The 17,303-nt window shown below is 33.2% G+C and overlaps 1 protein-coding gene across 12 annotated transcripts in view; it reads right to left on the reverse strand.

The window, feature by feature from the left end:
• VPS13B (vacuolar protein sorting 13 homolog B) overlaps nucleotides 1-17,303 on the reverse strand; it is a 794,855-nt gene that overhangs the window by 636,262 nt on the left and 141,290 nt on the right. For all 12 annotated transcript variants that reach the window (XR_008292721.1, XM_053208413.1, XM_053208414.1 and 9 more), the window contains exon 17: nucleotides 4,709-4,890. Coding sequence is in view for 11 of the 12 variants with exons in the window: in XM_053208413.1 (XP_053064388.1) it covers nucleotides 4,709-4,890 (182 nt within the window). In the remaining variant the exon portion in view is untranslated. The remainder of the gene's footprint in view (nucleotides 1-4,708; nucleotides 4,891-17,303) is intronic.

The raw sequence follows: 17,303 nt of genomic DNA on the forward strand, positions 1-17,303 counted from the left end.
AAGAACTTACAAACTCAACACCCAAAACACAAAACACAATGGGCAGAAGACATGAATAGACACTTTCCCAAAGAAGACATCCAGGTGGCTAACAGACACATAAATAGATGCTCAACATCACTCATCATCAGAGAAATACAAATCAAAACCATGAGATACCACCTCACATCTGTCAGAATGGCTGAAATTAACAACATAAACGACAGGTGTTAGGGAGGATATGGAGAAAGGGGAACCCCCTTGCACTGTTGGTGGGAATGCAAACTGGTGGAGCCACTCTGGAAAACAGTATGGAGGTCCCTCAAAAATCTAAAATAGAACTGCCCTATGACCCAAAAATTGCTCTACTATTTACCCAAGGATACAAAAATACAGATTCGAAGGAGTACATGCACCCCAATGTTTACAGTAGCATTATAAATAGCCAAACTATGGAGAGAGACCAAATGTCCATCAACTGCTGATGGACAAAGATGTGAGATATACATGTGTATACACACACACACACACACACACACACACATGAATATTATTTAGCCATCAAAAAGAATGAAATCTTGCCATTTGCAATGATGTGAATGGAGCTAGAGTGTATCATGTTAAGCAAAATAAGTCAATCAGAGAAAGACAAATACCCTATGATTTCACTCATGTGGAATTTAAGAAACAAAGCAGATGAACATATGGGAAGCGGGTAAAAAAGGAGAGGGAAATAAACCTCAAGAGACCCTTAGAGAACAAACAGGGGTGATGAAGGAAGGTGGGTGGGAGATGGCCTAGATGGGAGATGGGTACTAAGGAGGGCACTTGTGATGAACACTGGGTGTTGTATATAAGTGACGAATCACTGAATTCTACTCTGAAACCAATATTGCACTGTATGTTAACTAAAATTTAAATTTAAAAAAAAGAAAGAAAAAGAGAAGAATATAATAAACAGAGTAAGACCTGGGGAGAGCAAAAAAATGTAAGAAAGCTGGCCATTTAGAAATGGGGCCTTTTAAAAATACTTTAGTTGATCATTTTAAATCATCTATTATCAATTACTGCTGCTTAATTTGATTAAAAAAATACAATTCCTGGGCAATGAGAAGAAACCTCCAAACATCATTCCATTTTCCTGACTTTCCCTAATCTATAAAAATTGGTTACGCTAATTTTAGGTTTCTCAATGACAAAAAATCAGGTTATGAATCACTTAACCTGTAGTTACTTGTCCGATCCATTTTGTATTATCTGTGCCACTACTGTTAGAACAAAATATTTCCAAGATAGGGAATTGTTTTCAATATTTTAATGTTTATTTATTTTTGAAGGAGAGAGACAGACAGAGCATGAGCAGAAAGGGGCAGAGAGATACAGAGATACAGAATCCAAAGTGGGTTCCAGGCTCTGAGCTGTCAGTGAGATCATGACCTGAGCCGAAGTTGGACACTTAACCAACTGACCCAAACAGGGAGGCCAAGAAATTTTATATAAGATGTTTTATCATAGCACAATCCATTTGATAAAATCAAAAATGGAAATACTAATTAGTTTGGTTAGAGACAAGGGAAATTACAGAAGTAATTAACACTATCACCTGCTTATTAGTATGAATTTTCAGGCAACTTAAGCTACTTAACCCAAAAAAAACTCTGGAGTGAACACCTCAGGAAAAAGAAATTTGATAAATAAATGAATTAGATAACTTCAGACTGTGATAAATGTCTGCCAATTAAGGCCTCAGGGTAGGCCTCTGGGTAGCAGACCGACAACTTCTTGGTGTGTCCTCACAGGATGGAAAGGGCAAGGGAGCTCTCTGAGGCCTCTTTTATAAAAACATTAATTTCATTCAAGAGGACTCCACTCTCATGATCTAATAACCTTCCAAAGGCCCCATCACCTAATACCATCACCATCACACTGAGCATAAGAATTTCAACAGATGAATTTGGGAAGCACAAAGACATTCAGACCATAGCACATAAAAATGTAGTCTACCTAATATTCAACAATTTAAAATGTTTTTAATGAGATAAATTAATATAATATCACCCTTTTAATGTACACAATTAAGGGCAATTCAGCATATTCACAAGTGTAAAAATATCACCACTATCTAATTCCAGAACATTTTATCACCAAAAAAAAAAAAAAAAAGCTAAAACAAAAACAAAAACCAATTCATGTCTAATAGCAGTTACTCCCCATTCCTCCTTTTTCCCAGACTCTGGCAACCATTAATCTTTCTGTCTCTCTGGATTTGCCTATTGTAAGCATTTCATAAAAATGGAATCATAATACGTGACTTTTTGCATCTGGCTTCTTCTGCTTAGCATGATACTTTAAGGTTCATCCATATTATAGCATGTTTCAGTACTTCCTTTACATGTTTGAAAATATTCCACTGTACAGAGATAAAACATCTTTGCTTATCCATTCATCAGTTAATAGATATCTGTGTTGTTTCCACATTTTGGCTATAAAGAATAATGCTTTTTTACCTCCTTTATATGTGGGATCTAAAAAAGTTTAATTCATACACACAAAGACAGAAGTAACAGTGGTTACCAGGGGAAGGAGAGTGGAGGAAATGAGAGATGTTGGTCATAGGATACAAAATTACAGTCATGTAGAATCAGTAAGACCTAGCAATATGATATACAGCAGATGACCATAACTAACACTGTATCCTGGAAATCTGCTAGGATAGATTTTGTGTACTCACACCACATTAAAAAAAAAATAGTAACTGTGAGGAAATATATAGATTAATTATCTTGACTACAGTAATCGTTTCACCATATACATCAAAACAACAATATGAATACCTTAAATATATAAATCTTTTTAAAATAAGCACTTTTAAATGCAAAAGAAAATAATGCTATGAACATTCATATACAAGATTTTGGTGGACACATAATCTTGTGTGTATACCTACAAGTAAAATTGCTGGGTCATATGGTAACTCCACATTTAACTTTTTAAAGGTAATGACAACGAGTTTTTTTCCCCAAGCAGCAGTTATTGTTTAAGCCAATAATTCAACAGCAACATACAAATTCTAATCAAGGAGAAACAGGAAAATAAAATAGCAATCTTTTAAAAAGCATAGTTAAAACAGTACAAAAGGAGACAAAAAATAAGACGATAAAACCAGTCACAAAACAATCAAACCAACCTAAATTGATTAAATTCACTAGCTATAATACAGACTATAAAACTTCATTTAAAATATCTAGCTATATGCTGTTTCCAAGACATGTACCGAAAGCATAAAGACAAACAAGTTTTAAGTAAAAGAATGCAAGAGGAAGTACAAGCAAATGTGAAACAAAGGAAAGTTAATTGTAACTATGTTAATGTAAGAAAAAATAGATTTAAATCAAAAGACTGAGGGATACAGTCACTACATTTAATAAAAGAATCAATTTAAAAAGAGATTACAAATATGTTTATGTGTGTGGGAGGAGGTGTATGTGTTCATACACACACTAAAACTTGCATACTATTTCAGAGGGTTCAGAGAATTTAAAGGCCTTTCATAAGATCTAAGTTAACAACTCTAGGCTAATGAAACATTTGCCTTGTCATTCTTTACAAAATCATAAAACCTGACACAAAACAACTATATAAAATTTTACATTAGTCACTAGGCGTGTCAAAAGAAGGGCTCAGGGGCGCCCGCGTGGCTCAGTTGGTTACACATCTGACTTCGGCTCTGGTCATGATCTCACCATTCTTAAGTCGAGCCCTGTGTCAAGCTCTGTGCTGACAGCTCAGAGCCTGGAGCCTGCTTCTGATTCTGAGTCTCCCTCTCTCTCTGCCCCTCCCCCGCTTGTGCTTTGCCTGCCCCCCTCTCTCTCTCTCTCTCTCTCTCTCTCTCTCTCTCACACACACACACACACACACAGAAATAAACACTGTAAAAAAAAAAAGGGCGGGGCTCTACTTATGCCTTTTTTCTTTTTTAGAACTTATATTTCCCCATAGTAAGATCTCAAATTAAAATGTTCAAAAGCATCATAAGAACAAAAAAGCCAATGTCTTATTCTCATAGGCAAATGAAGTAGAAAATTAACAGGTTATTATTTATGATGATTACATTTAATAAAAATATATCCTTCTTTCAAAACTACTTTAGTGTTACTGACAAAACTAACAAGATTACTTTAAACAGAGACAACTACAAAAAGCAAACCTTTTGTAAGTTTTTTTGTTTGCCTGTAAAGTAAGTGACAAGATAAAGATAGTATCTCCTATTCTGGCATCAAAGCAGATTTTTTATTTTTAGTAGTTAACTCATTCATTCAAGGTGTAAGAGTACACAAAAAAGATAATTTGCTTACCATGTTTTAAAGTATCATGATCAATAACTTTATTCCAATTTACTAACCAAACATACTGGCTATCATTTCAAACATACACATTATATTGATCCCCTCAGAAGTTATCCACGTGAGGCCAAAGGATTAATTGTGCAAGATGCTGGTAAAAAATAATCTCTTGAAACTGTAAAATATATCCAGAAATTGGTTGCAGGGAATAAAACTGAACAGCTTACCTCATATCCTGAAATTTTTTTGGAGCTATAAATATCCACTTACACAGAAATACACGACACAATTTAATTTCAGCAGGCTATACTTATGGATTTGAATAATAAAATATTAGTAACCTCTCATAAGAATTTTCCATAAACTTGCCAAGATCGTGCTCTTACCTATAGTTTGGAAAACTTCATTCATCAAAGCTTCATTCACTGATAAAGAGTTGACATTTCCAATATGAGACCAACTTTGATATATTGCTTGCAGCAGAAGTGTCTGTGCTCTTGTAGCTTGAATTGTGAGATTTGGAAGTTCAAATATACCTTCAGTTATAGCAATCTGAGATCTTTTGGTCCTGCATAAGAAAAGAGAAAGAACAATACAGTAAAGAGCATTTACAAATAACAACATATGAAATGACCTAGATTGTAAGCCAAAAAAAAAAAAGTATATATCAAAAATATTTTAAATAATAATTAAATCAAATAGATATACAATTTCATACTTTAAAAAAATTTTTTGAATGTTTATTTATTTTGAGACAAAGAGTGCGAGCAGGAAAGAGGCAGAGAGAGAGAAGGGGACACAGAATTCAAAGCAGGCTCCAGGCTCTGAGCTGTCAGCACACAGCCTAACATGGGGCTCGAACTCACGAACCATGAGATCATGACCTAAGCGAAAGCCACTTAACCGACTGAGTCACCCAGGTGCCCCTACAATTTCAGACTTTAAATTTCACTATTTCAGAACCTCTTACAATAAAAAATAAAAATACAAACTAAAATAATGTCCACACATACACATTCATACACACACACACACACACACACACACTGTTCAATTACAAGTTTTCAACCAAGACAATCTTCAAAAGTAACAATGAAAATAATACTAGTTAACATCTAAGAAAATTTACTACCAGTCCTGCATTGTTCTAAATGTCTTATATCTATTAACCCATTGAATCAAATATTATAAAACTATTAAGTAAAAATCCAAAAATTAAGTCCAGGGATTCTAATCCAGAGAACTCTATTCTATACCTCCTCTCATAAGTATTTATGAAAAATTTACATTATACCCAGATTATTTGACAATAACACAAAAAATTATTTTAGAATCTCTGTCTGGGAATATCTAATTCACTGATGTCTTAGTCGTCTGGTTCTTTCTTTGAATGAGGTACCTTGTATAATTAAATTTTCCAAATAACAAAGCTTCAAAGTTAGAAAATGTTTAATATGTCTGTGAACAACAAGATGATAAAGTTAATGAAATATGCAAGTAGAAAAAAGAAAAACCAAGAGAAAGAAAAAAATTAGGATGCTACCATAGTAGACTCAGGCACCCTACACTTTCCTCAACCCCATAAACCTCTACCCTTTATCATCTTCCCAACAGTATCCACCTAGGGTATTGGGCATCTCTTGTATAAAACCTCAGAGGCCCATCAATCCTACCTCTTATTCCAACCCCTGCTATAAAGACCAATTAATGCAGATTTTTACAGTCATTGCTTAAAGCGACTGAACAGTGAGAGACTCCCATGGGAATTATTTTGTATTCATGTATGGAAAGCCTGGAAATGAATAGATAAATGCTTTCCTTCCTCTTGCTTCCCTGACAATTTTGAGACGCATTTCATAATTTTCTTAGGAAAGTTCCAGGAGATCAAGGATCAAAGAAAAAGGTCTCAAGTAATTAGGAAAAGCCTTCATGAGCTTTGGGACATGGTCAGGCAACATCCAACAGGTGTAATTGCAAGTCCCAAAATAGAGGGGAGAATTGAGAGAAGCGGAACAAAAAAATATTTAAGGCAATAATGGCCAAACTTTTAAGAAAACAACAAACCCCAAGCAGAAGACACTTAAAATCATACCAAAGGTACATTACAATCAAATTGCTGAAAACCAGGGTTAAAGAGAAAATCTTAAAGACAGGCAGAGGATAAAAAAACACAAGTTTAGTTGGTACAAACAAACCAACAGAAACTCCTTTTACAATGCCAGTATTTCCGATACCAAAACCAAAGACACTACAAAATAGAAAACTGCAGACCAATAAACCTTACAACCATAGGTGGAAAAGTCCTCAATAAAATATAAGGAAACCAAATTCAACAATACATTAAAAGGATCATATACCATGATCAAGTAGGATTCCTTTCAGGAACGCAAAGATGGTTGAAAATCGACAACTTAAATGGACATGATACACCATGTTAATAAAATTAAGGATAAAAATCATACAATCATCTCAACAGATGCAGGAAAAAAAAGGTGACAACATTCAACATACACTTCTGATGAAAATGAATAAAGTGTGTATAGAGGGAACATACTTCTACATAACAAAGCCCATATATGACAATCCCACAGCTAACATCATATACAATGGTGAAAAGTTGAAAGCTTTTTTTCTAAGATCAGAACAAGACATAGGAACCCACTCTTGCCACTTTTATTCAACACAGTATTGAAAATTCTAGCCACAGCAACCACACAAAAAAAATTTTTTTTGAAGTATCCAGCTGGGTATAGAAGAAGTAAAACCATTTATAGATGACATGAATATACAGAAAATCCAAAGGACTCTACCAGAAAAAAAAATTTTTAATAAATGAATTCAATGAACTTGTACAATATAAAGTTAATACACAGAAATCTGTTGCATTTCTGTACACTAATAATGAAATAGCAAGAAACTAAGAACATACCATTTATAATTACGTCAAAAATAAAATTCCTAAGAATAAATTTAACCAAAAAAGTAAAAACCTGTACTCTAAAAACCCTAAGACACTGATGAAAGAAAATAAAAATGACAGAAATAAATGGAAAGATATACCATTCTGATGGAAGAACTAATTCTATTGACATATGCTGTTAATATGTATAAATTATATATTGTTGAATCCTTAAGGGATTAATATTGTTAAAACGTTCATACTACCCAAAGCAATCTACATATTCAATGCAATCCCTATCAAAATACCAATGGTATTTTTCACAGAATGAAGAGAAATAATCGTAAAATTGGTATGGAACCACACACAAAAAAAAATAGTCAAAGCATTTTTCGAGAAAAGAAGAACAAAGTTAGAGGTAATCACATTCCCTTATTTCAAACTATACTACAAAGCCACAGTAATCAAAAGAATATGGTAATGGCACAAAAAATAGACACGTAAATCAATGGAATAGAAAAGAAAGCCCAGAAACAAACCCGCAATTATATGGTCAACTAATCTATAATGAAAAAGGCAAGAACATACTATGGAGAAAAGACAGTCTCTTCAATAAATGGTGTTGGGAAAACTGGACAGCTACATTCAAAAGATTAAGACTGGGCCACCTATTTACACCATACACAAAAATAAATTCAAAATGGATTAAAGATCTAAATGTGAGACCTGAAACCATGAAAAACCTACAAGAGAACATAGGCAGAAATTTCTTTGACACTGGCCATAGAAACATTTTTCTAGATAGATATTCTCTGGCAAGGGAAACAATAGCAAAAATAAACTATTGGGACTGCATTACATAAAAAGCTTTTGCACAGAGAAGGAAACCATCAACAAAACAAAATGGCAACCAAATGAATGGGACACTTGCAAATGTCAGATCAAAAAAAGGGTTAGAATCCAAAATATATACAGAACTTATACAACTCAACACCAAAAACACAAACAATGCAATTAAAAACTGGGCAGAGGACATGAATAAACATTTTTCCAAAGAAAACCTACAGATGGCCAACAGAAACATGAAAAGGTGCTCAACATCATCAATCGTCAGGGAATGCAAACCAAAACCACAATGAGATACCACCTCATACCTGTCAAATACTGTTATTAGAAGAAGAAGAAGAAGAAGAAGAAGAAGAAGAAGAAGGAGGAGGAGGAGGAGGAGGAGGAGGAGGAGGAAGAGAAGGAGAAGAAAGAAGAAAAAGAAAGAAGAAGAAGAAAGAAGAAAAAGAAGAAGAGGACAAGTTTTGGCACTGATGTGGGAAAAAAATAACCCTCCTGCACTATTGATGGGAATGTAAAGTGGTATAGCTACTATGGAAAACAAACAGTATGGAGGTTCTTCAAAAAATTAAAAACAAAACTACAGTAAGATCCAGCAATTCCATTCCTGGGTATATACCCAAAGAAAACAAAAACACTAATTATAAAAGATATATGCACCCTCGTGTTCATTCCACCATTATTTACAATAGCCAAGATATGCAACCTCAGTGACCATCAATCAATGAACGGATAAAGAAGATGTCTCTCACACACACAAAATGGATTACTACTCAGAGATAAAAAAAAAAAGGTAATCTTGCCATGTGTGGCAACATGGATGGTCCTTCAGGGTGTTATACCAAGTGAAGTCAGTCAGACAGAGATAGATAAATACCATGTGATTTCACAAAAATGTGGAGCTTAAAAACAACTGAACAAATGAAACAGAAGCAGACTCATAAATACAGGGAACAAACTGTTGGTTGCCAGAGGAGGGAGGGTGGAGAGGTGGGAAGAAGGGCAAAACAGATGAAGTGGATTAAGAGGTACAAACTTCTAGTTATAAAATAAAGTCACAGTGATGTAAAATAGAGCATAGGGAATACAGTCAGTAAGACTGTAAAAACTTTGTATGATGCCAGATGCTAGCTAGGCTTATCGTATTGATCATTTCATAATGTACAGTTGACCCTTGAACAACACAGGGGCTGACCCCTATGCAGTCAAAAATTCACATACAACAACTTTTGACTCTCCAAAGTCTTAACTATTAATAGCCTACTATTGACCTTAAGCCTTACCATTAACATCAACAGTTGATTAACACATATTTTGTATATTATATACTATACTCTTATAATAAAGTAAGCTCTAAAAAGTGTTATTAAAAAATAATAAGGAATAAAATACATTTACAGGACTATACTGTATTTATCAAAAACAATCCGTGTACTCTTGGACCTGAGCAGTGCAAACCAGTCATGTTCAAGTGTCAACTGTATATAAATGTCAAATAACTATGGTGTAAAATTGAAACAAATGTAATATTGTAGGTCAACTACATTTGATTTTTTTGAAAGATAAAACTGAAAACAGAAATACACAAATCCAAAAACTGGAGATTCAACACTCCTCTCTTCAGTAAGTACTAGAAAAAGTAGAAAGAAAAAGTCACTAAAGATAAAAAAGACGAACAGTACAACTGATCAACTTGGACTAACCAACTTAACAGGACACGCCCTCCCAACAACAGCAAAATATACATTCATCAAGGACATTTAGTCCACAAGAACAAGCCTCAATAAAATTAAAAGAAATGCAATCATACAGATTATATATGCTGATCACTATGGAATTACACTATAAACTTTTAATAAAAGAAAGATATTTGTAACATGCTCAAATACTTGGAAGTTAAACAAAGAAAACATAACTCAAAACCCAGTCAGAAACAGGATAGAAACATTCACAAAATCAAACAAAAATGTATTTTTAATAATAAAATTATTTTAGAAAAGACATGGAGATAAATTACAGAAAAGGTCAATCTACAATATATGTACCTAATCAAGTGTTCCTGGAGAAAAAAGCAAACCAAAAGAAACAGTATACAGCAATATCTAACAAAAGACATTTTGCCTAAAATAAAGACTTAAATCTACATACCAAGCATACAATAAGTCACAGAAAATACTGATTAGGAATGATCATTATCCTATAAAATTATACCAGAAAGATAAAAAATCCTATGGGCATTTACATAGGCAAAGTAATGTGGAGGTAGCAGGACTTCTCCAGAATCTCTCCTACTTTTCGTTATCCTCCCGAATCTGCCTATTGCAGTCTAGTAAAAACAATGTGTGTGCACAACTCACCACTAGAGGAATATAAGATTTAGCATAATAGCCCTATACATTTGAGATACTGAGATAAAACTATAAAACTCTTAGAAACATAGCTGTAAATCTCCATGATCTTAGTTCCATAAAGATCGTACCAAAAGAAAAGCAACAAAAGGAAAAAGAGATAAACTGGAATTCATCAGAATTTTAAAATGTTGTGTCTCAAAGGCTACTATCCAGAAAGTGGAAAAAAGATAATAAAGGCAATGTTTGAAAACCACATAGGTAATAATAGGCTATTGTACAGAATATGGAAAGAACTCTCACTACTCAACAAAAAGATATAAATGAAATTTAAAAATGAACTAGAACATGAATAGACATTTCTCCAAAAAAGATAACACAAATAGCCATATGCACATTAAAAGATATTCAACATCACTGGGGAAATGAAAATCAAAACTATAGTGAGCTGCCACTTCACACCCACTAGGATAGCTATAATAAAAGGAAAATAAAAATGGAAAATAACAAGTGTTGTCAAGGAGAGGAACTGTAACCATCATACAAAGGAGGTAGGAGTGGAAAACAGTTAAGCAACTGTGCAAAACAATCCATCAGTTCATCAAAAAAGTAAATATAGAGTTACTATATGACCCAGCAATTATATTGCTACATATATGCCCATGAGGATGGAAACCATGTTCATATAAAAATTCATACATACGTTGTTCACAGCAGCATTATTCTCAGTAGCCCAAAAGTGTGAACGACCCAACCCAACAATCCAAATCAGGAATGGATAAACAAAATATGATATATATGTGCACACACAAGATTATTTGACCATTACATGGAATCGAGTACCAGTAAATGCTACAACATGGATGAACCTGGAAAGCATGCTAAATGAGAACAGCCAAGCAGAAAATGCCACATATTGTATGTTTGTGTTCATATGAAATGTCCAAAATCATGAAGATAGGGTTTTTTTTTGAATTCAGAAAATGTTCTGCAATTAGTGACAATGACTACAAGCTGGCGTGAAACTACTAAAACAAAAGAATTGTACAACTAAAAATAATTAAAATGTATTGTATTATGTGGATTTTATCTCATTAAAACAAAAAAAAATTTTTCTCAAGTGGTCAGAACTCTGTTCCTAGGAACAGTGGTCTAAGTAAATATTGCTTTCTCTCACTCAAAAATATCAAAACAACAAAAAGAAAATGACCCAGCTCTTTTAATTAGCATGTCAGGCAATTTAAATAAACAGTTTCACATTAAGATATCTATCACCTTATCCATACAATTTTCAAGTACGTAATGGCAATATGTGACTCTACCTAGATTTACCCTTCAAGCCACACAATCCTGGTCACATTTTACCAGAAAACCCATTTTACCGGAAAACCCAAGGAATGGAATGAACAGACCAGAAAACAAATATGCACTGAACAAAAGATTCTTTAAACCAAACAGGTAAAACAGCAAAGATCAAAAGAGACAGACGGAAAAACAAAACGGATCCAAGGCACAAATTTATAATGCCATTACAGTTACTTTTGCTTTCCTAACACTGCAGCCATTTTATAAATCATTTTATTTTAATAAGCATTTAAAAACATGATGTTCTCAAAAATTCCTTACCAAAAAAAGTTTATTGGTAGTGATACTAAAGAAAAAAATATCTGGAACACCTACGATATAAAAATATACTATTAATCTAACCACTCGATCGTCAGTTAGATACTCTATGGAAAGTCCTATGGCGTAACAAGAGCCATATTCTTATAACTACAGCAGTAACTGTTTGTAAGGAAAAAATAAAGTGGGATTCTTTTTACAAGTGAGACTTTACTATTTCTTAACAAATTCAGCTACTGTATATGGTACTCTAACTTTCAAACCATCATATGTTATATAAAATGGTTCCCAAATGGGTAACATAGACTTGAATAAAAACTTAAACATACACAAAATCAAATTGATTAATTTATCCTACATTTAGTCTTGCCCAAGGGTAGGAGGCAATTCTCTCCTTCAGACTCAATTTAATTTGACATCAAAGGAAAGAATGCACGTTGTACAAAAGCCAGAATTCGATAATAAACAAATAAACTATCTCATACGTGTCGTACATGTCTTTGTGGTTTTATTTTCCAGCTGTAGAGGGCCACAAATAAAAGTAAATTTTATTATGCTTCTGTTAAGTACTCTAGTAGCATCTGAACTAAAATAAACTATTTAGGAATAATTTAACAAAAGATGGTAGGTTATACAATGCCCCTGTTAGTGTAACACTATCAAAGAAAAGAGGTTTCATTCTATTTTGTTTTGGTAAATATTGAAATATTTTTAATAACAAATATAAAAAAAAAAATAAATACCCATGTATCCACTTCATCAGACCCAATTCAGGTAAGCATAACATCATACCATATTTGCTTCAGAAATTTAATTACAGATCAGTATCTTTTAAAACTTTATTTAAGCTATTTGGGAGACTCATTAAAATGTAATGAATATCAACAATATTGTGATTTAGGCCACTATGCATTTATTTAATTTCTTCAAAAAAAACAGTTCAATCAAGTTCATACTAAAAATATCTAACAACTTCTGGACTTAACTAGCTTTTTGAAAACTCACTAAACCAACTGTTTAACACTTAAGCTGGTGAAAATAAAATTATTTAACAAATGCTTATTTCACATATCCAGAAGTCCTAGTCTAAACATATGTTCACTTTACAGAATAGGTTTAAAAACTATCGATTCAAACATTACCCTCTAGGGAAAAATAAATCCTAATGTAACTAGTGGAATAAACAACTCATTAAAACTCAACTTGGACAAACTCCAGGGTAAATTTAGGGAAATAGAAACAAGTAGGTCTTGACTGTGTAGTAGCAAAGATTGAAAATGAATATGCCCTAATTAACAAACACTTTAAAAGACTCTGCTTGTGCCATCTACTGACAAATCATAATACAGAGCTGATGAAATTTCTGGACCAATAGGGCATTTCTTTAAAGAAAATTCTTCCTTCGAAATTTTAAATAGAAAATGTGGAAGTAGTTTTTACTACTCGATGCAAAGGAATTAACTTAAACAATCCATTCATGTTCATAAGCAAAATTTTTGCCATACACACACTTGAGGAACAGCCATCCGTTCTCTTAAAATCAACACACCTCATAGCAATTGAAAGAATATCCTCAGCAACAGCTGGATCTAAAGATTTATATAGAGTCCCCAAATGCAAAGCTTGAACCTACAAACTGGTTCCAAAAATGTATTTTTGTTATTACTCATATCCTGCAAAGTAAAATAAGATTAGATCACTTTTTCCAAAATAAAATGAGTATAAAACCTCACTAACTCAGAAATAAAGCAGTTTAAAAAGTTAAGAAATTTGTATTTAGTTCTATATACGACTCTTTAACTTGCACAATACATCAATACTCGATGAAGAAAAATGTTTTTAATTAAGTGATAGGTAAAATGAAAGCTTAAAGCCCCTCTTTGCTCCTCCTGGTCCCACCCAAACCCCTGATAACTACTTAAAGTTTAGCACACACAACCATAGACCTCTACTGATTTTATGCATTCATACACATTTAAATTTTAATGGACGTGGAAGGGTCTATAGCCTGCTTTTTTAATTAAACAACATTCTTAGAAATCAAGCTCTTTCTACATTAGTACAGACACTTTTACGTTGATCTTTTTAATTCATGCCTGATAACGGTTTGAATATAGTTTCACATTCATCAGCAGTGTATCAGAATACCCCTTTCACCACATCCCCACCAGTATATTTTTTAATCACGAGTGTAGCATTTGCACATAACTCTAAAATGCTAACTATATCATTATGTTATGAAAATAATTCACTATTTTTCAAATTTCTGAAATATTATTTCAATTTAAATATTAGATAACAGAGAAAAAGGAGTAAACCTTTTATATCACTCAAAAATATAATCAACTTCTGATTAATATGCAATGTCCAAAACTGTACAATGAACCATGGGTGGTAGCAAATGAGCAAAATACAAAAGGGGCAAAATGTCCCTTCATATTCTCATCATCTCTTAGGTTAATCAATATAAATAATTCACCTACTTATGGAAAAATATTCAACTACTCAGGAAAAAAGAGAAAGGAAATGTGTTTATAGAATATATTTTATGGATGTAATACTAACACTCAAATATAACCTTGAGAATTCTGATTACAAAAATCACGAACATTTTAGTTCAAGTTCAGTAACTAAAGTCACTGGCTTTTTCCTTGGGCCAAGAGCACATTTTACACATATTATGTAAGTAAATAGGAGACAGACTTGGCTGTCAAAACCACATACAATCTAAAACCTCATCAATGAGACAACCAAAAAAACAAAGAAATCACTGAAAAAATTACCAGCTGCATGTCAATAAATATTTACTTGTGCCTACAACGGATTCAAGGTTTTGAGGATAAATATCCTCCATAGAAAAAGAAATGGTCCTTACGGAGGTTAAGCAAAAAGAAAGGAGAACTATTAAATAATCACATGAACCAGTGTAAAATTACTTCTATGAAAAGTGCAGTGAAAAACAGAAACAATATCACATGAAGGAATATATTAGGGGAATGTGTCCTAGTCAGACCAAGTGTCAATTTCTAGTATCTATGGGGTAAGTAAAAGTTGTTTAGGCAATTGACTAGTGGAAAAATATGATGAAAGACCTGGCTGAAAGACAAGCAAGTGAAAAAGGCAAAAAGTGTTGAGGGACTAAAGAGGAAGACATTCAGATGGACAGCCAAGACAGGGTCAGATCATGGAGGGTTTCACAGAATGTTTTAAAGATTTTAATCTTTACTGTAAAAGCTAGAAGTATTTTAGGCAGGAGAAGGACATAATTAGATGTATCTTCCAGAAGCAAGCCAATCAAACAAACCCAGCTACCGATGTAAGAGTTAGAAAAGATGCTCAACATCATTCATCATCAGGGAAATAAAAATCAAAACTACAATGAGATAGCACCTCACACCTGTCAGGCAAAAATTAACAACACAGGAAACAGGTTGTGAGGATGTGGCAAAAGGGTAACTGTCTTACCCTGTTGGTGGGAATGCCAACTTGTACAGCCACTGTGGAAAACAGTATGAAAGTTCCTCAGAAAGTTAAAAATTGAACTACACTATGACCCAGCAACTGCACTACCCAAAGGATAAAAATACGGATTCAAAGGGGCAGCACATGCACCCTGATTTTTATAGGAGCATTATCAACATCAGCCCAATTATGGAAAGAGCCCAAACGTCCATCAACAGACACATGGATAAAGAAGATGTGGTATATACATATACAATGGCATATTACTCAACCATCAAAAAGAATGAAATCTTGCCATTTGCAACAACATGGATGGGACTAGAGTGTATTACGCTAAGCGAAATAAGTCAGTCAGAAAAAGACAAATCCCGTACAATTTCACTCATAAATGGAATTTAAGAAACATTAAAGACGAACGTAGGAGAAAGAAAAAAAAAACAGAGAGGGAGGCAAACCATAAGAGACTCTTAAATACAGAGAACAAACTAAGGGTTGCTGGAAGGGAGGACAGTGGGAAAGATGGGCTAAATGGGTAATGGGTATTAAGGAGGACACCTGTAGGGATCAGCACTGCGTGCTCAGTGTACATGTGTTGTACGTAAGTGATGAATCACTAAACTCTACTCCTGAAACCAAATTACACTATATGTTAACTAGAATTTAAATAAAAACTTGAAACATTAAAAAAAAATAGAACATCTCTCTAAATACTTAGATAAGAAAGGAGGAAAGCCTGTGTCTTATTCATAATGAGACTCCAGGGCCTACAACACAAGTTTTCACATGATAGGTGCCAAAATATTATTTCTAAAACAAATAAATGAGTCATTAATCAGTTGAAACTTGAAAAAAGCTAAGTATTAACAGATTCATCGAGGAAACTGGCAATATTTTTTAAAGTTATAAATAATAAAGAACACAAAGTTATTATTGAGAACTTGCTAATAGTTACCAACTTGCTATTGAGGGTTCCATCACCAACTAATTAAAAAATGTCTAGAACCAGATCTCTCTAGGTCTACCATATCACCCTCTGTAATCTTTCATTTCCACATCTTATAAAATCGAGAACACATGACTTGTTTATAATGAGGTTCAAATAAATCCCTGTTTATAGTGGAATTAATAAAGTACAAGTGCTATAGAAGAGTATTATGATGCTGTTCTTAGAGATTACTTCCTGCCTCTAAGTATGCACTGTATGATATTTTGGATATGGGGATCTCCAATGATTATTTGTTCCTAAATTTCAAATTAATATATTAAAAAGAGATTAAATCAAACATAGTTAAGAAATTTAGAAGCAATGTTAAAAAAAAACTTAGGCTAAATTTAGTTATTTCTAACCACGCCATTTCCCTCTTAATATATTAATAACTTAGAATTCTTTTGAATATACTCTTACATTTCAGTTCCCAAAAAAATAATGAAACACAGACGTATTTCAAAGATACTGTCACTAGAATAAAATGCTGTCACAGGATAATATTCTCCTGCTGTTGTACATAGACAAAACCAAATACTGGGGAAAAACTAGCATAATTCTTCTCATAGAAAGAGATGTATGTAGGTCTTGTAATAATATTCCCCAATATCCAAAAATCAAATTTAAAGTCAATAATCTAAGAATGAATTTTAAATGTTCATTTGGGTACCACTAAACAATTTTACTAAGTTTAAAACTTTTAACAAGAGAAAGAGACGAATCCTATTTGCCCATACAACTTCACACCCAACTGATCATAAAATTCCATGTGGAAAATATCAAGTTTTCCACCAGGAAAATCAAAGAAAACCTCCTGT

The sequence above is a fragment of the Acinonyx jubatus genome, chromosome F2 (assembly GCF_027475565.1).
Source record: "Acinonyx jubatus isolate Ajub_Pintada_27869175 chromosome F2, VMU_Ajub_asm_v1.0, whole genome shotgun sequence".
Taxonomy (NCBI): Eukaryota; Metazoa; Chordata; class Mammalia; order Carnivora; family Felidae; genus Acinonyx; species Acinonyx jubatus.